General features: G+C 43.7%; 1 protein-coding gene across 3 annotated transcripts in view; it reads left to right on the top strand.

Annotated features, from left to right (window-relative positions):
- NTRK2 (neurotrophic tyrosine kinase, receptor, type 2) overlaps positions 1-23,490 on the top strand; it is a 374,546-nt gene that overhangs the window by 282,378 nt on the left and 68,678 nt on the right. For 2 of the 3 annotated variants that reach the window (XM_011945896.1, XM_011945895.1), the window contains 2 exons: positions 9,872-10,044; positions 16,773-17,007. In XM_011945896.1, coding sequence (XP_011801286.1) covers positions 9,872-10,044; positions 16,773-17,007 — 408 coding nt within the window. Of the gene's footprint in view, positions 1-9,871; positions 10,045-16,772; positions 19,768-23,490 lie in introns of those variants that run through there. The other variant, XM_011945897.1, reaches the window with a different exon arrangement.

The raw sequence follows: 23,490 nt of genomic DNA, 5'->3' as shown, positions 1-23,490 counted from the left end.
TTGCAGTGAACCGAGGTCACACCACTGCACTCCACCCTGGGCGACAGAGCGAGACTCCGACTCAAAAAAAAAAAAAAAAAAAGAAAAGAGTTGACAGTTGGCATTTCTAGGTAGGGAAATAATTTGATGATCTATTGATAGTCACAGACTTTTATAGCTGAAAGAAACTGTAAAGATGATATATATATATAGAATAATGTAATCTAACAATAAATCATTTTAGAAGTGATTGAATCACTATATAGATATAGAGAGCTAATATTGATATTCTTTAGCTTAACTCCACCATTTTGCCAATGAAGAAACAGGAATCCAAAGAAGACAAATGACCCATCTAAGGTCACATAGCTTAAATGAGATCATTTAATGTCAATGTCAGACCTGGGACTTAAACGCAGTCCAGTGCTCATTGGGCACCACGGTTTCATTTATTGAATTTTACATGTGCCCTGGTGAACCAAATTCAGGAAATCCAACACAATGACACTTATCAAATAATAGAAAGGAGTGTGTTAGTTCTGTTGTTTGTATGGAAGGATGCAAGACATGTTCATATTTTCCCAAGTAGAAATTTAATTCAAGGGAATAAGTGGAAATAAGATATACTGGATTCTTGAGGGAGTGTTTAGGCCTCAGGGTAATACAAACAAAATATTATAATCAGCTTTTATAAAAAGAACAATATTATGTTCATTGGAAACCCAACTCAAGCCGGCTTAAGCAGAAAAAGGAATTTATTGGCTTCTAGAAATCCATGCTACTAGAAAACCTACCTACGGGTATCCCAGCTTTCAGGCACCACTAGATCCAAGGAATGAACAATCCTCTTTCTCATCTTCTCCATCCCTTGGCTCTGCTTCCCTTGGTATTGGCTTTATTCTCAGGCAGTTTATTTCCACATTTGCTAAAGACTTGACAGTGATGACTCAGGGCTTAGATCCTGCCCTCCCAGCAACTCAAAAGAAAGAGAGCTCCTCCTTCCAAACAGCTATGCAAAAATCCAAGGGATGACTCCTACTGGCTTATCTTGGGCTGTGTCACCAGACCCTCTGGCCAGAGGAATGGAATATTCTAATTATCCAGGCCTGGGTCACATACCCACCCTTGGAAATGAAAGCTGGGGTCCATTCTACCCAATCCATATGGACTGAACGTGGGGAAGTATTGGTTCCCTGGAGGAATATTAGAGATGCTATAACTGAAAGAAGGGAGAAAGAGATCTGACAGAAGAAAGTGAAAGATGTCCAACTCAAATGGGACCTCCCTGTGATGGGAAGAGCTGGTATCTGAAAGCTCACTCAAGATCTGAGGCAGCCCTGGTGACTGTCCCTTCTTCATCGTCTCGGTAGGAGACATCAGGGAATCTCCTTGGGGCTCCCCTGCTTAGTGCAGCTGTCTCTTGCCTTTGCTGCTCCCTAATATTTGCCTGCTGCTTTCATACCAGCTACTGCCCACACTGCCTCCGTGACTCACTTGCTGATTCCCCAAGAAGGAAGATACTACGGTCCAGTTCTTCCAGTTAGTCATCTGCAATGCCACTTAGTCTTCATGCCAGGGCACCTACCTGCCATCCGATCATCTGAGGTGGTCACGTGGTACAGAAGAGGCCACCTTTGGGAATGGAAGCAACCAGAGCCATTTGTCTCAGAATTTGTACAAGAGCAGTATAAGGGCTCACAAGAAAAGCACATATTCTCCAATTCTGGAACAGTTAAAAAAAAAACACACACACACAGATGAGAAAAAGCATCAAGAGTTAATTGACTCAAGTGCTTTACTCAGGCAAGGTTATTTCTAAGACAGATGACTCTTTTCATTCTTTCTTTTTATTTTTTATGACAGTCACCATATCACTTTTCACATCTTCATTAATTGTGAAGTCCTTCTCCCATTCATCCCTCTTCCTATGCCTCCTTCCCATGTTTCCACTTACATTGGCATGTGAAATACTTGTCCCCATAAAATGGAAATTGATGATGAAAAGATGAGTTATTTAAGAAGACATTTTTCAGTGTTACTCTAAAAAAATAGTTTGTGTCAACATGACATAATGTTGCAGAAAGCACTGACAATTCTACACTTATAAGGATCTAGGAACAGGAACTGTAAAACTTTTAATAGTTAGGCCGGGCGCGGTGGCTCATGCGTAATCCCAGCACTTTGGGAGGCCGAGGCGGGCGGATCACAAGGTCAGGAGATCAAGACCACGGTGAAACCCCGTCTCTACTAAAAATACAAAAAAAAATTGGCCGGGCGCGGTGGCGGGAGCCTGTAGTCCCAGCTACTCGGGAGGCTGAGGCAGGAGAATGGTGTGAACCCAGGAGGCGGAGCTTGCAGTGAGCCAAGATCGTGCCACTGCACTCCAGCCTGGGGGACAGAGCGAGACTCCATCTCAAAAAAAAAAAAAAAACCAACTTTTAATAGTGTAATAGTGTCTGTGATTGTCTTTATTATCCAGATGTTGCTTAATAGACTAGATTTCTGTTGTTCTTTGGGTACGTATATTCTTTTCCTGGTGTGCACACTCGAGTGTGTGTGTGTGTGTGTGTGTGTGTACGTAGGCATGCAGGAGTGCACTGTAAGATACAGAGTTAGGCATTTTAATTAGATAGGCCCCAATTATTAAGTTCCTATATCATATACCTTTCCCAGTAATTTCAACTTTAGACCTTGGGTCAGGGATCTGTTTTTTGTCTTGTTAATCACTTTGGTGACCCTCGTTTCTGGCTTATCTTCTATTTACCCACATATTTTCAGAAAAGCTAAAACAAAACAGTGCATTTCACTCTAATGAGGACTCATCTGGCATCAAACATAGCTGGAGGATTCGTTTCACACTTTTTTATCTCTGGAGTGTATGGATTGAAATAGTTGTGCTGCTTTTTCATTTACTTTAACATGATGAATGAATTTCCAATCAAACCATGGTCTACCATGATCCACCAGCTCCTTTATGTCTAGCAAAATTTTATTGGAAAATTTTATGCTGGTGTATTTAAAGCCTGTAAATATATTGCATTTATCCACATTGGAGGTCAACTTCTGATTCACTCTCTTTTGATTCAATATTTCTCTAATTGACAGTTGTTATGAATTAGTTTCCCATACAAAGACATAACATTTCTAATATGCAACTTGATATAATATGCAAGTATAAACTGTCTATTTTAACCACCATATTATTGCAAATAGTTTAAAGTATGTGAATCAAAACTTAACCTCCTGTTTCCCTTTGGATAGTTGCCTTGTTAGATCTGAGCTGGAAGAGCCAGTATGACTGAGAAAATAAAGATAGCAGTGAACACCCTGACCATAAATCCTGTATTTGAGGTTATCACTTGGTACATAATTAAAGTCCTGTCAAAGGAGTTATATACAACTAACTGAGTTGATATGCACAGAGTATTGTTTTCTAGCACATAGCCAGCACTATCTGAGTGTTTGTGATAATTATCGTCTTCATTCAATCATTTAATGAGTTTTTACATTTGTAGGGATGTTGGGAAGCTACCTATTGCACTCTCTCTAGTTTCTAAGATTTTATTTCTACCAAGTTCTTTCTATCCATGAATTCATTAAAATACACTCCTCCAAAGCTGAATTTTCTAAGAATTTGATAGACACTTCCTCTACCTATTTTTAGAAAAGATCCTATCGTTAGAAGTTCATGCAGCATGCAGCATTGTGATCAAGGCTTGCTCTAAATGCGTGGTTAATCATTGCCTGTAACAAACTTATAAGTGTGTCTGCCTTAGTTCTATCTCAATTTTGTAGTTTAGAAATGTTTTCCAACATTCCCAAGAAAGAGGTTGGCTCACTAATAGCCTATGGAGGTGGCTTTTAAATAACAATGAAGTCCAACAGAAGCATAATGTGAGCCACTATTACAAGTCACATCAGTAATTTTGAACTTCCTAGTATGCACATTTGAAATGTAAAAATAAACATATGAAACTTATTTTATCAATATAGTTTATTTAACTCAACATATCTATATTATCATTTCAATGTAGTATTAATATATTAATGAGATAGTTTACATTATTTTATTTGTAGCAAGGTCTCAAAATCTGTTAGATATTTTTTACCTAAAATACATCTCGATTTGGACTTGCCAAATTTCAAATTATCACTAGCCACCTGTGACTGTTGGCTACCGTATTGGACAGTGCACATCCAGGAGCCATCAGGAGACTAAAGAGTCTCCATTTGTAGCAGATCTTGCCACAGTGATCCTAACCCAGAGGAACTCAGGCATATTAGCCAAACATTCTCATGCATCTTGGTTGACTGGTTTGGGAGTTTTTTTTAATTTCCCTCTGTGTTTTAAACACTATGGTGGGAACTGGTCATAGTGAGGTCTTACCATGATAATCTCTTCTATATTTTATCTTTCACCTTAACAAAGACACTATTTCTATGATCTCTAAAATATATGAGACACAGACTATAAGATCAGTATTTTTAGAAAGGACACAACCTCTATTTTACCTCATCTCTCCTAAACCACCTATACTTTGAAATGGGTGATCATTTGTCATGTCCTACAATATTCTATCACACCAATGATTTCAAGTAAGCCCTCTTGCCTCTCTTACTAGCTTTCCATTAACCTTCATATTTTGCTGAAGCATTTCGTATGAATTTTGATTTTTCTTTTGTTTTTGCTGTCCTATTTCACCATCACTAGTTTTTAAGTTCTGTGCTGAAATTTATTTCATACTACTGCATTATTCCAAATCTGAATCAATATGTACTTGAGGCAGTATCTTGCTATAGCTCTGGAGGAGCCCTCTCCCTTAAGAGTATCTTCAGAAAAGATGGCAGCTTTGGGGTATCAGGAAATTCACCAGAAATAAGAAGAAATGAAACTACAAAGCAGACAGTAGGAGTAAGAAAATAGCAATGCTCAGTGATCGGGCAAATATGCTTGTCAAAATGAACCTGAAGAAGAGGGACTGTCAGTGAGGGAAGCTGCCACCCCATATTCATGGCCTCAGTGCATTGCCAAGGGACTCAGGGAACCAGCCAAGCCTTGCATAATTGAGTAAAATGACAATCAGCCATAGTACTAAAACAGAGATGATTTTTATAAATAGGGTTGATAGCAGGATTTTCCAGCTTCTGATTGCTATCTGGCTATGGTTCCACCCTTAGAAAAATTCTGCCCTTACAGTGCCAAATTCAGAAGATGATTTTGCCCAACTTGTTACCGCCATATTTTCTGAATCTCTTAAAATAGAATTGAATCATAATTTAGAAAAAAGACCCAACATGCGAAAATGGATGGGCATGTTGGATGAGGCCAGGCTTGTGAGATGCATTTGCCCCATGAATAGTGGAATCTCTTCTCTCAATTTCAAAAATGTTACTGAAGCACAGTTTTTGACATTGCACTGAGAATGGGCTCTTTTCCATATTTTGCTTTGGGGACATGGAAATGTTAGATGCTTCTTAACTCTTTCAGGTTGGCATTTCAAAAAAGAAAACCTTGTTCTCTCTCTCTCTCTCTCTCTCTCTCACACACACACACACAGACAATCTATCTTTTTTTTGAGATGGAGTCTCGCTCTTTCGCCCAGGCTGGAGTGCAGTTGTGCACTCTCTGCTCACTGCAAGCTCCGCCTCCCGGGTTCACGCCATTCACCTGCCTCAGCCACCAGAGTAGCTGGGATTACAGGCATGAGCCACTGCGCCTGGCCCAATCTGGCATTCTTGAATCAATACTACACAGCTAAAACTTGAGCAGAAAAATTATACACAAAATTTGTTCATGCCTTGTGATAATGACCTTCAAGGGTCAGTATGTTTTCCAACTCACTGGAAAAGATAGGCATGTGCCTTAGAAATAAGCAATCTCAGTGACTCAGAGCATCCTCTATAGAGACTGGATCTCTGAAAAAACATTGCAGGCCAAGGGCTGGATCTCTGTGTGCAGTTTGATACTTTTGGGAGGTTGAACAGCCCTCTGGGAAGAAGTCGTGGCTCCAGTAGCACCGCTGCTCTCATGTCTTGGGTTGGCCCTTGAGCCTTATTCATGCATATTTTGACATTCTTGGATTCTTATGTGAGCAAACTGAATACAAGACTGATTGTGGTTTAAAATTGAAGTCATCAAATGTCCCTCTCTACCAAGGAAAACATCCCAACTTACACTACTTTGCATCATTCTTCTCATGTCTCTGTGGTGTAGATGATGATATTGTTATCCTCACTCTCGAAGAAGAAAACCAGAGTCAGAGAGCTCAAGGGCAGAGCCAGGATTTGAACCTGCCTTTTCTGATGCTAAGCTAGGACCCCTGCCGTTTGAGCACCACCATTGTGAGGATTTGTCCTTTGACTGGAAGGGGAACACAAGTTTGGGGCCAACTCCCCAGGAGAGAGTGCGTTTGGGCAGCTCCCCTCAGCCTTGGAAGCAGGTTCTTTCACTTGCTTTCTTTCCTTGGTCCTTCTTTCATTTCCACTCCTCACTTCAGCCCATGTTCAACTTTTCCAGATGATCATTCACTGGTCATTCCTCCTCCCATTCTTTTATCTCTACTTTGCACAAACTTCGTGTGTCAGGGGTTCTATTAGTTGCCTGATACTGGATTAGGCAGCAAGGGATAAAAGGGTGGACAGGACACACTTCGATTGTCAAAGGCAGGAGTGGAGACAGATGTGTACCCAACACCATTATGCAAGTGCAAGTGTGAGAAAGGCACTGGTGTGTGCGGTTCGCTCCATGGACCCAGGAGAAGGACCCAGCAGATAGACTTCCATCTCTTCCATCTCTTCCATCTCCTCCGTCTCCTCCGTCTCCTCCGTCTCCTCCATCTCCTCCGTCTCCTCCATCTCCTCTGTCTCCTCCGTCTCCTCCACCTCCTCCGTCTCCTCCACCTCCTCCGTCTCCTCCGTCTCCTCCACCTCCTCCGTCTCCTCCATCTCCTCCGTCTCCTCCATACCTCATCTGCTATTTTTCTACTGTGAAGCTCAGCAAGATAAGCGCATCACCTCTCCCTGTGCAAGAGGGATGCAAAAGAGTTGAGTTTGGATCTAGCTAAACACTAAACTAATTAAATCTGGGTGGCACAGGGGCCATGACAGGCCCAGTTTCTGTAGCTTCAAGGGAGCAGAGACCCAGACCCCAGGTTCCTGGCCGCTGTTCATTTTGTTATTTAATGAAGGAGTGTGCGGTTTCTATGGCAACAGCCCCATTGAAGCTTTATGGCCCCTGAGCACTTGCTGACCCAAATTCACTCACTTTTCCAAACAGAGCTGGTGGTGCTTATAAAGACACTTCTCGGAAAACCACAGAGTAAAGTGAAAATAGTATTGATCCCCAGAGCGTGCCCTAATAAATGCCTCACCTACTAATCTCCATCTCAGATCTGCTCCCTGGAGAACTCCACCTGTGGCACATTCAAGGTCTCCAGGTGGCGCAGATCACGAATGTCCCCACAGGGAGAGCAGCACCGAGGCCGTGATCTAGAAAATGACCACCAGGGAGCCGGTCATGTTCTGGACACTGGATATCATCTTTTAGTTTTGCAGTCAGTGCATATCTGACAGATGACAGTGCTTTCATTCCATTCCAAGACTAAATGTAAGTGAATACAGATGTTCCCATTTGCCACCTAACCTTAATGACCGACTATAGTCTCCCTGGAGATGGGATTCACTACTCACATGCCACTTCTGCCAGGAGAAGTATGCCTTTTCCTCAATTAGAAGCAACCACTCCCTCTCTGACCTCTCTTGCTGTCAGTGTTTAGTTCTCATGGCCTTCATCATTCATTACACAAATAGATGTTGAATATTCGCCCTGTGCTCTGCCCAGGGCTGGCAATGCAGAAATGCATAGTTCCTGGGTCAAGGAGCTCACAGCCTGTACCAGAGATAAGCAAGTAAACATGCAATTGGAATGCACTGTGGTCTGTGATGTGATAGAGGTAAGTATAGGTGCACCTAGCAGGATTATCCACTCTGGCCTGCAGCACAGAGGGGATGTGACAGCAATGAGGGGTGGTCAGGGAACACTTCCCAGAGAGGTGGCAGCTGAACCGAGTCTTGGAGGACTACTAGATATTAACCAGGTATATTAGTTTTCTGTGGCTGCTGTAACAGATGACTGCAAACTCAGCACCTTAAACAACACAAATGATTTATCTCAGTTCTGGTGGTCAGACACCTGAAATCAGTTTTGCTAAGCTAAAGACAAGATGTCAGCAGGGCTGGTTCCTTCTGAAGGTTCTAGGCTAGCATGCATCCTTGCCATTTCCAGCTTCTAGGGGCCACCCACATTTCTTGGCTCATGGCCCCTTTCTTCATCCTCAAAGCCAGAAATGTGACATCTTTTCTCCTCTCTGATCCTCTGTCCTTACGGCTCTCTCTTTGCTTTTATTTATTTTGAGACAGAGCCTTCCTCTGTCGCCCAGGCTGGATTGCAGTGGCATGGTCTTTGCTCCCTGCAACCTCCGCCTCCCGGGTTCAAGTGATTCTTCATCCTCAGCCTCTCGAGTAGCTGGGATTACGAGCACCCATCATCACACCCAGCTAATTTTTGTATTTTTAGTAGAGACAGGGTTTTACTATGTTAGCCAGGCTGGTCTCGAACTGCTGACCTCAGGTAATCTGCCCTCCTCAGCCTCCCAAAGTACTGGGATTACAGGCTTGAGCTACCATGCCTGGCCTCTCTTTGCTCTCATAAGGACCCTTGTAATGACATTGGGCCCTCCTGGATAATCCAGGATAATCTCTCCACCTCAAGATCCTTAACTTAGTTACATCTGCAAAGCTGCTTTTGCCACATCAGGCAACATATTCACAGGCTCCTGGGATTAGGAAGTGAACAGCCTTGGCAAAGGTGGGGAGTTCAACCCCCCATGCCAGTGACCACACCCAAGATAGCATTCCAGGCAGAGGAATGCACATGTGCAAAGGGAGGGAGGTATAGCCTGCTGTTATCGGGGCACCTGCAGATAGTTCTTAACGTGGACGCATGGGTTTCGAGAGGAGTGTCAAGGGATTGAGCTGGAGAGAGATGCAGGTGCTGATTCATTCAGGACAGTGGGTTTTGAGCTTGAATTGCAGTTATTTATATACATGTCATATCTCCCTGTTTGCCCATAAGTGCCTGAGGCCAGGATCTGGGTCATTGCCTTCTTGATGCCATCACAGCCCTGGCTCAGTGATGGGCACATGCCAAGAGCTCAGCACATTATATGCATCACTAAATGCCAGCTTTGCCATGTTATGATACCGCAGTGGCAGAGTGAGCTGAGCAGAAAACTAAAGGCACCAAAACCCGGCTGTCATGCCCCTGGGCATCTTCACCTCGGCAGCGTGACCACTCTTCTTGCGGCTTGCTGGGCAGGGATATTTTGTGAGCCGGCAGTGTTTGTAAGCACAGGCTGGAGAAGGCTCTGTGCAGTGCTACATAAAGACAGGCAAAGTGATCGTTGCTGAAGCTGGAGATGGGTCCACAAAGGTTTACTGTACTCCTCTTGCTACAGAATCATAACATAAAGTTTTTAAATATTATCTGAGCAGAGATGAGCTGCACATCACATCACAGAAAGCGCAACAGGCACCAACAAGGGAGAGAAGCCCACGGGAATTATTGGGTGCAGGCCAGGATTAGGAAGGATGTGGACCCTAAAAAGACCTCCTGTCTGTAACCTAATGAGAGAACCTCTGTGAAAGTGTGTCATAAGCTGGAAAGCTTTGCGTATGCCTGAGGAGTTACTCCTCAGTTATTAGCACAAACATTATTTCCGTAGGAACTAGGCTGTTTTCTCATCTTCTGCCTAACAAATGAGACGATGTCTTTCCTATCTCAGTAGCATAGGGCCCACTGAAGTAATCCCTCTCTTTTGATGCCCACCCCCAGACCCTGAAGGATGCCAGTGACAATGCACGCAAGGACTTCCACCGCGAGGCCGAGCTCCTGACCAACCTCCAGCATGAGCACATCGTCAAGTTCTATGGCGTCTGTGTGGAGGGCGACCCCCTCATCATGGTCTTTGAGTACATGAAGCACGGGGACCTCAACAAGTTCCTCAGGTACAGTGAGGCAGGGAGGTGGGCTCCAGGAGCGAGCAGGACTTCAGGGTTCAGGAGTGGGGCAGGTTCATGGGAGGGAAAAAGGGACCCCTAGACCTTTCTCAAAGGGTCTTATTTGATGACACCAGCGTGTGCCAGAGAAAGGAGGAGAGAAAAAAGAAGATGACAGTCTTGTTCTTTTTCCTTAATCAATGAATTCTATGTGATGTGATGCAAATGATCCAACTCAATTCAGTCTGCATTCACTGAACATTTGCTACATTGAGTGGTATATGACATGGGCATTTGGGATGGGTCTTAGATGTTCTGTAGGAGTTTGCCATGTGGTGTTATTAAAGGCAAAGGAAACGGGAAGAGCTAAGGTGCCCAGGTGTCACAATGGAAAGTGCAGTCCAGTGAGAGTGAAGTTTTCAAGTTCCCAGGCTGTGGAATGAACAGTAAGGAAGGGAAGCAGAAAACCAGCTGGAGGAGTCAAGGCTGAAAGGGTGGGGTGTGGGCTTGGACTTTATTCTAAGGACAAAAAGAATAACCAGGAGGCCAGTAGTTCAGAGGATCTACAGTGGAAAGATCAAAATCTAAAGAAGAAAAGCTTCAGAAGGAAGGAGGTAAAAACATTGATTGAAGACTCCAGATTATGGAGTCTTCCAGATTATGCAGAGACCCTGAGGTCATGAGAAGATGGACAGCTTCAACTGAGAAGTTTTATGGGATGTGGGGTCTTCAGAAAAAGGCAAGGCAAGGAAGAGAAAATGTTGACTATAAAGGGAGTCACTGGGCTACTGATTAGGGTGTCATTTGAATTTCTAGCATTGGCCTGATTGGGTGGGATTTATTTATTTATTTATTTATTTATTTATTTATTTATTTATTTATTTATTTATTTATTTATTTAAGACAGCGTCTCACTCTGTCACCCGGGGTGGAGTGCAGTTGTGTGATCTCAGCTCACTGCAATCTCCGCCTCCCAGGTTCAAGCGATTCTCCCACCTCAACCTCCCAAGTAGCTGGGATTATAGGCGTGTGCCACCATGCCTGGTAATTTTCATATTTTTGTAAAGACAGGGTTTTGCCATGTTGGCCAGACTGGTCTTGAACTCCTGATCTCAAGTGATCTGCCTCCCTTGGCCTCCCAAAGTGCTGGGAATACAGGCATGAGCCACCACACCTGGCCCTGATTGGGTTTTAGTTCAGCTGTGCCTTCTCAAGAAATTCCCTCCCTCAGGTGATGGGTACAGGAAACTGGGAGGAACCACAAGATAGAGCAGGTGAGAAATGGCTGAAAGTGACTGTGATCTGGGAAGAAAGGTCAACTTGCTTTGAAACAGTGAAGCTAACTCACACAATATAAGGGGTGACTTTTGAGGAGACCATGCTGCGTGATGATACCAGTAGGGATTTTTGGCCTCCAGACACGGAAGTTGAGTCTCAGTCCAGGCATTATTAGCTGAGTGACCTCAGGTGAGTCTCTTAGCTGTTCTGATGAGAATCTTGAGCTGGCAGGGTAGGCATGAGGACTGAACTAGAATAAGCATAGAAAGCTCTTGGCGTAGGAGCGAATAGGGAGCGTTCAATAAGCAGACGCTTGAATTCTGCCAGGAATGATGTCAGCTGGTAAACCAGCTGCCTTGGTGAGAGATATCACAAGGAGAGCTGAGTTTAATAAGATGCAGGGAGTTGGTGATCACCCTGGTGGGGTCCATAGTGAGTGCTCTTCTCCTGCATCTACAAAGGAAGGGAAGAAATGTGCTGAGCCAGATACTCGTTGGGGAAGGAAGGCAAGTGATGCTTTGGCTTCTATGGAAGTGGCACATACATTACCATGAACCTAAAGAGTCAGAGGGCCCAGTAGTGAGGACAGGAGATTCAGGTTCTCCTTCCTATTCGGCATCAAGTTGCTGGTGTTCCTTAAAAGAGCCTCCACCCGAGTTCGCTTAGTCACCTTGTTCTCAGGTAGGCCTGCCTTGGATACTCTCTAAGTTTTATCTGGGTCTAATTTTCTTTTTCTTTTTTTTTTTTTTTTTAATTTAGCTAGTCCTCATTTAGGAAAGATTAGCAAACGGGCTGCTTGTGATATCTTGGTAGATAGCAATAGTTAGGAAAGGTGTTAAAGGCTGTTCGCCTGCCCTTGCTGAGCTCACTTTCCTTACCTGTGAAAGGGGTATCATTTAATCCATCTCAAGGTCCAGTGTGTGCATTGTTGGGTTGAGAGGTAATAAGAAAGGTTGCCCCCATAATCTTTCACAATGGTTCATCTCTGCCACAATTTCCTCTTCATGTTGGTTGAGAGACCTGAAATCCTGCAGAAGTGGCACCTTTTTGTGATGGCAACACCTAGGACTCTCTGTCTACCTCTCATTTCCATGGGCGCTGAAGAGGGCTTTGCACAGAAATCAGCCCCAGTAAGCTGCATGTATCTGCTGTAAGACTCAGACACTGCAGTTTAAGTAATCAGTCAATCACTGCAAGAACATACTGCTGTTTTTAGAAATGGCATCACATGGTTGGTGCCGTCTGGATCATTTTTACCCTCTTTAGCCTCGTAGATCCACGTGCAATTTAGTTCTTCTTTGCTGGGCTGGATCCCTGTTCTCTACTTTTCCTATGATTGTGTGGGTGAGGAGATGCCAGGTGGGATTAGGAATATGTGGCCAATTTGCAGTATTCTGAGACAATCCTAATGCATTATCCTATGTCAGCAAAATTTTTCTTGTAAGTGATAGGACAGGGGATGACTTTTGAACATTGTCTTGTCAGCTCTAACATGAAAGGAAGAAAAAAATTGAATGTGGTTGAGGTCCGGCTGCTTCTAGGAGAAATATTTTCCCATTGTTCCCATACCCCAGACTACTTCCCTAATACAAAATGGTGCTTTCCAAAAACTGTAGCATAAGAAATCCAAATGTGCTCACCTTGATGCAATTAAATGCTTCTGTGAGCTCACAGTGTGTCTGTACATACATGAATGTGTGTGCGTGTGCGTGTGTGTGTGTTACAACTTGATTCTTTCACTTTCTCACTCAGCGTCTCCTTCTCCCTAGCTCTCCTTCCTGCCTTGCAGAAGGAACAGGCACCTGGTTCTCCCTTGGCACCTTGCACAGGGTGTGGAGCAATTGGAAACCTAGCCTGCTTAGTTTCAGAACCTGCTAAACTCTGGGAACAAGAGGTCTGCCATGCCAAGAATCTAGTTCTCAGGTGCACTAACATGCTGCGAATATAGGCTGTCCTCTTTCCGCAAGGGAACTGGGCACTTAGCTGCCATGAAAAGTCTCCAGCTGTCATCAGCTCTGCCCTATAAAGACAGATGTCTTCTCTTGTCTCCCTACTCTCTCTATTCATCCAAAAGCCATATATCAAGCACCAGCATGGCCAGCCTCTATGCTAGTTAGGGTGGGAAATGAGGAATAAAACACATGTCTTTGCTTGCAAGGGCTTCATGATTTTTCCTCTTAGAATCTGTCCAGAGTTCCCTTCTAATGAGGGGAAAGATAGACTACTGTTTTTCAAACTATAACAGCTAGCATTTATTGAACTTTCTAAGCATTTTAATATCTTTTAGGGTATAACCCATCCTTGCCATCATTCCTGCGTTACAGTAGGGGAAACTGAATCGCACAAGTAGCGGATGACAGAGCCTAGACTCAAACCTGCAGCCCCTGGCTGCAAAAACTCATGATCTTAACCACTCTGCCATCCTCTCTGCTGAGGCGGTGGTTAAAAAGACCAGGAGGAAAGTGGTGCACTGTGGAATCCTGGGGCCAGAGCAGTTAGTGCAGTGCTGGCTGTAACCCATGATGGAGAGAACTGGACAGCTAAGTCAGGCCCATGAACCTGCTACTTGCTTCCCAAGCCAGGGAGCTGGTGGTACTTTTTTTTTTTTTTTAACCTCTTAAGGAATGTCCTCCTGGAAGAGATGAAATGTGTTTTTATTTCTAAGACTTCATGAGGACCTGGGAAAGTGAAAGCAGAGGATTGCAGCGTTAACTGTATTTCGATCCTCTTAAGGACTTGTGCAGCAGACCCACCTACCCACTTTTTACAGCAGTATGTTCTGCTCAGAGAAAGCATCCAGAGGCTTATTTTATTTAAAGAGCCGTGTTCAAAAAGTTGAACAGCAAATACCCAGATATAAATAGGGGAAATGACTGTTTAAAAATCCAGGAGTCTCCCCCAACCCACACATACTAATACAAAGTGCATTAGGCATTAGAGGGCCACCAGCTTCCTGACGTCTGCAGAGTGTGGGGTTGGAGGATAGAATTTTGTGCAGAGGTGGCCTTTTGCACTGACATCTAACTTTTCCTCTCTCCTGGAGCCTTTGCCTCTGAGAGATATTTAAAGTAGATTAGTTTTCTGGAACTGAGATAAGGCTGTGACCAATCAACTAATTATTTTAGTCTTTAAATGGTATCTATGAAGATTAAATTCTGACCGACTCTCTTGGTCTTTATTTCAGGTTTTCTTTAGTTTGTGTGCACCCCAGGCCCCTTCTGGTGCTGAGGTCACGGTAGAGTTAAGGAAGACCAGTGAAAACGTTGGCAATTTCCCTGGGCCCCTCAGTGCTTGAAAGGGTTAGGCCTGATTCACCTTTAGTGAGGTGGAAAGGGCTCAGCCTCTGGTATCCTGAAGAGCCCTGTTACAGGCCAGTTACAAAAACTAATGCACAGAGGATAACTTGTGTTTTCACATCACCTCTCCATTTCATTTTTAAAGAGAATCTTTGTTTGCAAAGCCTTTCTCCCTGGTTTTCCTGTGAAAGGCCACAAAGTACTATGCAAACGCAGTGTCAATCCTCCTCACATCAATGCCCTTAGCAAGGGGCAGTTAGTATCTCCAATTTACAGAGTGAGGAAATAGGCCCAGAGAGGTTATGTAACTCACCCAAGATCACACAGTGAGTGTGGGACAGGATCCAAATTCATTTCACATATCCCGGAGCTTTGGCCACTGTGCCGCTTCTTACCTTGAATATGTGCTTTTGAGCTGAAGCATTTTCCCAGTATTGTTCCTCAATGTGACAAGAGGCAGCTGGGGGTTGTGGTTTGAGTAGAGGTGAAATTTGTTAGGGCTGGCTTGTACAAAAACAGGAAACTCCTCCCTAGGGAATGGTTAAATCCAGGTATTTAGAGACAGGAGGGATCTATTCATCCCAAAGCCATATATCAGGCACCAGCAGGGCGAGGGTCTATGCATGGCCAGTATAATATTCCCCTGTATTTTTGACTAATGAAGAAATAGCACATGAGAGAAATTAAAGGGCTTCCCTGGATCATGGCACTGGACCTGGTGGGCCTGGGAGAGCCCCTAACTCCTTGTCCAGTGCTCATTCCCTTAGAATACAGAAATGAAAGACCTGGTGGCAGAATGCCTCCCGAAATCAAAGGGAAGGCGAGTCACTGTAGGCTGGAGCCAGGATGGAAGTGGGGATAGGCCTGTGGCTTGAATAATTTTGGGGAAGGAGGGCGGAGAGGCAGGGCAAACCCTGACATGTGTTCTCATACAATTCTGGCTTTCTCAGTTTCAAATACTCACACAGCTCTGAAACCCTGCAGGTGAGGTTACTCACTTTAACATTTATGCAAAAACCTCTATATTTATTCCAAGTGTTTCAAAATGTCTTGAGGGAGATCTTTCCTTTCCAAGGGAGAAGCCCTTTGGCCAGGCCAGGGCAGAGCCCGGCAGTAAACCCCGCCTTTATTCCTTGCACTGCAGCGCCCCCTCAGGCCACCAGGGGCAATGACGCCCATCTTGGCTCCCAGCTCAGGATGTCACGGCAGGGCCCGCCGCGCTGAGGGCGGCATCCTAAGATGCGGATCCTCCCACCCCTGCAGCACATGCGTGTTAGGATGCCCTAAGTCATCACATAGCTGGGGAGAGGCCAGGTGTGTAAGACAGAAGAAAAATAAGATTTAAAAAATCATAGTGTCCCTCCCCATAGTGTAAACAATAAAATTTTCCCCAGCAAAAGAATAAACAGGCTGTGGGTTCAAAACAGTTCTCGTATGTGTTGGCCATAGCCGGTGTGGAGCGGAGGTTGGAGGAGGGGTGGACAGAAGGCAATGGTATTTTGTACTGGGAATGAACATCCAGGTTGAGAATGCCCTGGGACTCTGTCGTTGAACTGGGCTTGAGAGAGCCAGGGGTAGCTTCAAAACCATGCCTGGCTGCAAATCAGGCGGACTGTGGAAGGCCGCAGGCTGCCCAGCTCTGGAGGAATCAGCTTGGTTGCAGGATGCTCTGGCATAGTCTGGCATAATCTGGCTAGGTGGGGAGGGGTGCGGACCCACTGGGCTGCCATGTCCATCCCTCGAGGAGGGTCCATCTTTTCCCCAGTGTTTTGTGTTTGGTTTTGTCTTCCTTCACCTACCTGCTGTTTCTCGGGGTCAAGGGGCCCTGGCCAGTGCCTGAACCCAGCAGAGTGCCAGAGCCCCTAAAATGTCAACCTGTCTGTGCACTGGAGGGAAGGGGGATATTCAGGCCCATGGGGTCCTGGGAATTCCAGAATCTTCGGGAAGCAGAGCAGCCTGGGTGCCCTCGGGACTTCAGAAGTACGACTGTGTGAAGCACCTTTGTCTCCTCTTCATGCTAAGTCAGGCAGCATCTTTTAGCACCAGCAGCTGACAGGGTGGGGGTGAGGAGCTTAGCAGAAGGGATGGGGAGGGGCAGGGGCAAAGGGCCCCTGGAGTGAAAATGCTGAGACACCCAGCTTCATTCTCCATGTCCTCCCCCAGGGCACACGGCCCTGACGCCGTGCTGATGGCTGAGGGCAACCCGCCCACGGAACTGACGCAGTCACAGATGCTGCATATAGCCCAGCAGATCGCCGCGGGCATGGTCTACCTGGCGTCCCAGCACTTCGTGCACCGCGACCTGGCCACCAGGAACTGCCTGGTCGGGGAGAATTTGCTGGTGAAAATCGGGGACTTCGGGATGTCCCGGGACGTGTACAGCACTGACTACTACCGGGTGAGTAGCTGTGCAGATCAGAGACCCCAGGGACCTCTTTCCCTGCGGGACCCCTGCTGTATTTGTTTGCTGAGGCTGTCATAACAAAATATCACGACTGGGTGGCTTAAACAACAGACAAGTGTTTCTCGCGGCTCCGGAAGCTGGAAGTCCAAGCTCAAGGTGTCAGTGGGATGGGTTCCTTCTGAGGTCTTGCTCCTTGGCTTGCAGGTGGCAGCCTTCTCACTGTGTCCTCACATGGGATGGTTTTTATGTGTGTGTCGCCTCCCAATCCTTCCCTTTATGTCTAAATTTCCTCTTCTTTTAAGGACACCAGTCAGATTGGATTGCATCCCACCGTAATGATCTCATTTTAACTTAATCACCAATTGAAAGTCTTATCTCCAAATACAGTCACATTCTGAGATCCTGGAGGTGAGGTTATCAACATATAAATTTTTGGGGGACACAGGTCAGTCCATAGCACCCACCCTGCTCTTGGCACTCCAGCATGGTGGGTGAGATCTCCAAGAGTGAAGTCCTCAGTGTGAGAATCCTTCTAGAGAAACCTGAGGGCCTGGGGGAATTCCTGGTGAGGTTAAAGGATGCTGAGGTTTGGTTTTGATTCTGTGAAATTATGTCTGGAGCCTTTGTTTGAGATTTGAACCGAAGTGAACTTGTTCACATAAATAATAGTACACTGGACTTTGGAAGTTCCCTCCAAGCACCATCTTGGTTGAAAGCGGTTTAGCTTGGTGAGATGGAAGAAGTTCTGTCCTGCCTGTTCTTAGATACTTCCACACAGCTTGTCTGGTGTTTCCACCACTGAAATCACTGAGAGGCAGAGTTATAGACAGTGACTCGAATCCACTGATGACATAGAACTGGCCCCCAGGATATGTTAACTTTGTTAACTGAGATTTTGGAACTCGGACATGAGAGAAAAGGGAATTTCTGGAAATGTTGAAGTTGTGATATTTACAGTGAAGATTCGGGGTGGTGTTCTACCACTTCGATTTAATTTTCTATCAACCCTCAATTTGATTTTCTTGTGTGTTTTGCTTGTTTTTCCAGGAGAGAGGAAGGGAAAATGAAGGAAGGGAATAAATGTCCTGGTGTCTGTAGCTTCAGAGCATAAAGCACAGAACTGGCTACCTTTCATAATAGAGTAGGGCTGGTGAAGATGCTAGTTTTGCTCTTCTCATTGTTATTTATTTTTGAGGAGGCACCTTCTCAGTTTATTTCCTATCCCCCTTCCTACAGCCTTGCTCACCTCTATGGCCTCTGCATTTTAGTGGAGTGAACTTTGCTATAATTAGTGTAAGAAAATGAATCTATTGTCATGCTCCATTATTCTTCATTTGACTGTTTTGTGGCGTTTTTCTTCTTGGTCACCTTGATAAGCATTGTTTACATCTTGTATGGCAAAAATGAATAGAGACCACATGGAAAAGGATTCTCTTGGGTGTATTTTCAGGAGATGGGGGCACACTCTTAACTTCAAGTGTTCAAAATGTAGCTTAAAATCAATGACTAGTTTGTTCAAGATATCTAAAACATGGGGGAGATTTTACGTACCAAAGAGGTGTCTCCTCTGCTAGTTCTACACCTTAATGAAAGTTCTCCCTTCCTTGATGGGGCAGGGAAACACATGGATGATTCTCTGAGGAAAAGCTTTGCTGTTCTTGATGAGCACCCAAGGGAGGGACATGTGGCCCAGGCAAAGGCTTTCTCTCCATGGTATTAGTAAAGGGTTCAATGTGCCTGGCACAAAAGATGAGTGCTCAATAAGTTTTTCCACCTAATTATTACCCAAATCAATACACATATACTTCATCCCCAAAGCTAGGACTTAACTGGATGGAACCTGGCATCCTCCTCTCTAGGAATCTCCAAAAATAATTTAAAGAAAAATACCCAAAATCTCAACAATAAAAAGATAAAATCACTCCATTCAAAAGTAGAAGAAGGTTCTGAATAGACATTTCTCCAAAGACAATATCCACATGGTCAATAAGCACATGAAAAGATGGGTGACATCATTAGTCTTTAGGGAAAATGCAAAGAAAACTCACAATAAGATACCATTTCACACCCCCTGAGATGACTACAATAGCAAGTGTTAGCCAGGATGTAGAGAAATTGAAACTCTGGTACTCTCCTGGTGGGAATATGAAATGGTGTAGCTGATTTGGGAAACCATTTGGTAGTTCCTCAAAATGTTCAACATAGAGTTACCATTCAGTTCAGTAATTCTACTGCTAGGCATATACCCAAGAGAACTGAAATAATATGTTTGCACAAAAGTTTGAACACAAATGTGCATGGTAGTATTATTATTAAGAGCTAAAAAGTGGAAACAAGTTTACTGTTCATCAACTGATTAATAAATAAACAAAATGTGGTAATCCATACAGTAGAATATTATTCAGCAGTACAAAAGAATAAAGTACTGATTCATGCTGCAGCACAGATAAACCTCTAAAACAGTGTGCTAAGTGAAAGAAGTGAGACCCAAAAGGCCACATACCGTATGATTTCATTTATATGAAATGTCCAGAAGAGGCAAATCCATAGAGGCAGGAAGTAGTGGTTACCAGGAGATGGGGGGAGGAAGAATGGGAATTGACTGCTACTGGGTACAGTGTTTCTTTTGGGGGTGATGAAAATGTGCTAGAACTATATACAGTGGTGGCAATTGTACAACATTAATCATATACTGAAAAAATACTGAATCATTCATTTTAAAGGCTAAATATTATGGTACCTGAATTATATCTCAAAAAAGAGAAAAGAAAAGTTTGAAAAGGAAAATAATAGCAAAACAGTGACCATCATTATGAACATAAGAAATTAATCTTGGTCATTTATTTACATATTGTAAAAACACTGGACTTTGCTGCCTACCATATTTTATTATTTGTTAAAAAGAAAGTCCTCCACTTAGGTGACAATATTCTGAAGTACTTTCTTCTGAAATGATCGGAAGAATAACAATTCCCAGTTCCTTTATTTGTTACATGATCTTGGAACTGGCTGAGTCACTAAGAAATGTGCTCCAGATGCCACGTTAATTTCACCCCCACCCCCCAACCCCCCATGGTCACTACTCATTTGCAGTTGCAGGGTTACTTTTTATTTGGTTTTTCCATTCAGGATGAGGGAAAAGAACCAGCCTCGCAATGGCCTCTGTTGCAGATGAGAATGGGCAGGACTGCGTAGGGAAGTGAATGATGGATGCAAAACTTGACAATTTGCTAGCAGCCTAGGGAAACAAGGAAATGACACTTTATTTTGCCTTCTCTAGAATTTCAGAATGATGGTTCACCTTTTCGTTTCGTCAAAGTGAGTATTTGCTGCCATAGAACTGGCTCTTGGGAGATGTTTGCTTATTGACATATTGATGGGGTCCATTCTGTTGAGTTTGTCAAGTGGACAAGCAGAAGCTGTTGATCTGTTTTGCAGAACTCCAGTGTCTCCTGCGGTGGCTAAGTCCCAGAGCACTCTTGCTTTTACATCAGTCATTCACCTATTGGGTCGCTTAAAAGCTTAACCTTGGACCCATCCCCTTCACGGTGTCTCTTCAACTTCTCTGTCACCATAGCTGGGGTAATGTGTTCTCCTTACAGGTCAGGTTTCTAATTTGCCGGCACCTTAAGTAATTTTTTAAAAAATTTTTTCATTATTTTCTCCCTATCCTCTTCAACACTCTGCATTGAACTCCAAGGTGAGAAGCTGCTTTAGCTGATGTGAGCTGTCATCACCAATGTTAAAAATTCTTTCCGTCGCAGTAATGGGAGACAGTTGTGTGTGGGTTTTTTTGTTTTGGTTTTTGTTTTCTGACAAGGACTATCTTATGTGGAAAAATGGTGATTGGGCATGGAGTCAACTGAACATTAAAGATAAAATGTTCTTTATCTTTAAGCAAGAACCATTCCCACTAGAAGTCCAAGCCTTCCGTTCATGGTGGCTTATAAGCAGCCTTGAGGGATAGCCATGTCTCTGTGCAATTCATGGCAGGAGGGGCGGGTGGCAGCTGTTCCTTCCTTACAGGGGAGCTGGTAGCACCAGGAAATGGCTGCCTCCAGGCATCCACCCTGTTGCAGCTGAGCTAATTATACCTTCCCAATGAAGGCAGAAATCGGAACACTACATTTGCATTGAAACCAGCCCGACATGGTGGGTCCAACATTATTCTAGCATTTATGTTCTCTGAATTGTTTTCATTAGCAGCTCTGCAGTACCAGTGTTTTATTTTGTTTTTTTGTTTGTTTGTTTGTTTGTTTGTTTCCTCCACTGGCAAAATCTGACATTTAGGAAACATCAGAACCAGATTTTGGTCACAATCTGCCTGTTGGAGACCTAGGGTCTCACTCTACTTGGTCATGACTGTGTTGCACTGAGCCCATTGAAATGTTTATAATGTGCCCTTTGGGTGGTTTTCACTGTTTGATTTTAACATATGCTTAAAATGCATGTGATCTGTTGATGAGTGGAGGGCCCCAAACATCTGAAATCCTAGCTGTTAAGTCTTGTTCTCCCTTGGGCTTCAGCTTTATGTTGGAGTGGTAAGAAACCCCGTCCTTTAATTTATCTTCCACTTAAGAAAAGAAAAGGAAGAAGAATAAGCAAAGTGATTTATAGTAGACATTTAAAGAAACAAATGAATATAACTTGGCTGAGCAAGGCCAGGGCAGAACTCTCAAGTGTTAAAGTGATGTCAGCAACAAATTCCAGGAAATCATCATTAGATATCCACTCCCAGTTTATCAACTGGGAAGAGAAAGGAAGACATGTGGTACCAAGACCAGCTAATACAGCAAGTGGCCAGATGAACAGATGTGAACTTTAGCACCTTTCACCTTATCCTGCTCACCTTGGAGGTTCCAAGGGTTGATGAACTGGAAAATAAAGTCCTGAGCCACAGAAGGGAGGAGAAGGTTTAGATAATTTAAGATCTGGCCAAGTAGGTAAGAAATAATCAAGAGTTAACCATCACTCCTTGGTCTTTAAAAAGAATGTGTTTATTTTTAAGAAATATTTTTATGTAATGTGAATATTTCAAGATAGGTAGGTAGATGGATGGAGGGATGGATAAACTGATTGATTGACTGATTGATTAACAGAAAGATAGACTCATTCCACAGATGTTTTTTACCATCTTGTTGTCCCATGTACTAATGCCATTCCCTCTCTGAGGAGCAACATAAGAGGAGTTTTCAATTTCACCTCCTTCCTGACTTCCTCTTAGCAGAATAATTGCTCACGAATATGTGATTTCTCCATACTCCATACAAATAGGCATCACAGCATACAGCACCTTGTACCTTGCGTCAAGGAAACTGGCTCATATCTATGTCTTTCATTAATATGAGAGCAGATAGAAGATAAATCTTACACATCTTTGTTTCTGCACAAACTGGCACAGTGCATGGTGCATATGAGGTGGTCAGTACATGATTATTGAACAGGACTCCCCCCAGGACTCCCACTTTTGTGTGTGCCTTTGTAGCCCTGCAGGTGAATAAAGATGGCACTCAGATTCGTACCTGGGTCTGACTTTGAAGCTAGGAGTGTTGACTTCAGGAAGTAAAGCTAGGAATATAGGAACATCCTTATCTTAGACAACATTTTCTTTGCAGTGAAGACCCCAGGGCTAAAACTTACTTCTATTTATTACCATAATAAGAAGATTTCCTCCTGTAAACTATGTCTAGAACCTTTGAAACCAGGCACAATATTCAATGTAAGGAGCAACCCAATTCCTTCCTAAAAGAGGGATGTCCTCTGTGTCACTGACCCTCATTAGTATGGATCGTTTTCTTATTTTCCCATCACTGTATAATACTTAGACAATGATTCTTAGCTTTCACATGCATAATTATAGATCTTTCTGTTTGGACTCTTTTGATTAAACTGGACTTAAAACCATAAGAGGTTGTTTATTTTATGAAATCATCTTCAATTAATGCTTCTCACAACACTTAGAGCACAGTTCAGAGGAACCCGTCTGCCGGGGAGAAGTCTATTGAGTTCAGACTATTTGTGTGTTAAACTAGACTTGTATAAATTGTTTCAAGGTTCTAAGTTGGTTTTCAGGCCTTCCTAAGAACCTTTTACACATGCTTTGGAGTTGCCATAGGGTGAGCGTAAGAGTCCTCTCATTCATTCATTTTCTTAGTACATATTTATGAAACAACTACTATGTGCTAGATACAATAGTAGATGCAAAAATCATCCAGACTTTTTAAAGAAAGGCATATAGGCTCTACTTTGAGGAGTTCCTAGACATTTTAATACAATGTGATAAATGCTGTAATGTAGATACAAAATGGGAACCCAAAAGAGGAAGCCTTCAGCCTACTTTGGAAACTCAGAGTAGGGTTCTCAGGGACACAACATTTGAGCTGGTGTTTAAGATATAGACCCCAAATTGTTCCATTTGCAAGGAGGCCCTAGGCCAGGATAGAGAGGAAGACAGAAAGTAGGATGTAAGGAGAGATG

This window comes from Colobus angolensis, unplaced genomic scaffold, assembly GCF_000951035.1.
Source record: "Colobus angolensis palliatus isolate OR3802 unplaced genomic scaffold, Cang.pa_1.0 Scaffold246, whole genome shotgun sequence".
NCBI lineage: Eukaryota > Metazoa > Chordata > Mammalia > Primates > Cercopithecidae > Colobus > Colobus angolensis.
The sequence above is the reverse complement of the archived record's forward strand: the minus strand, read 5'-3'. Positions and strand labels throughout refer to the sequence as shown.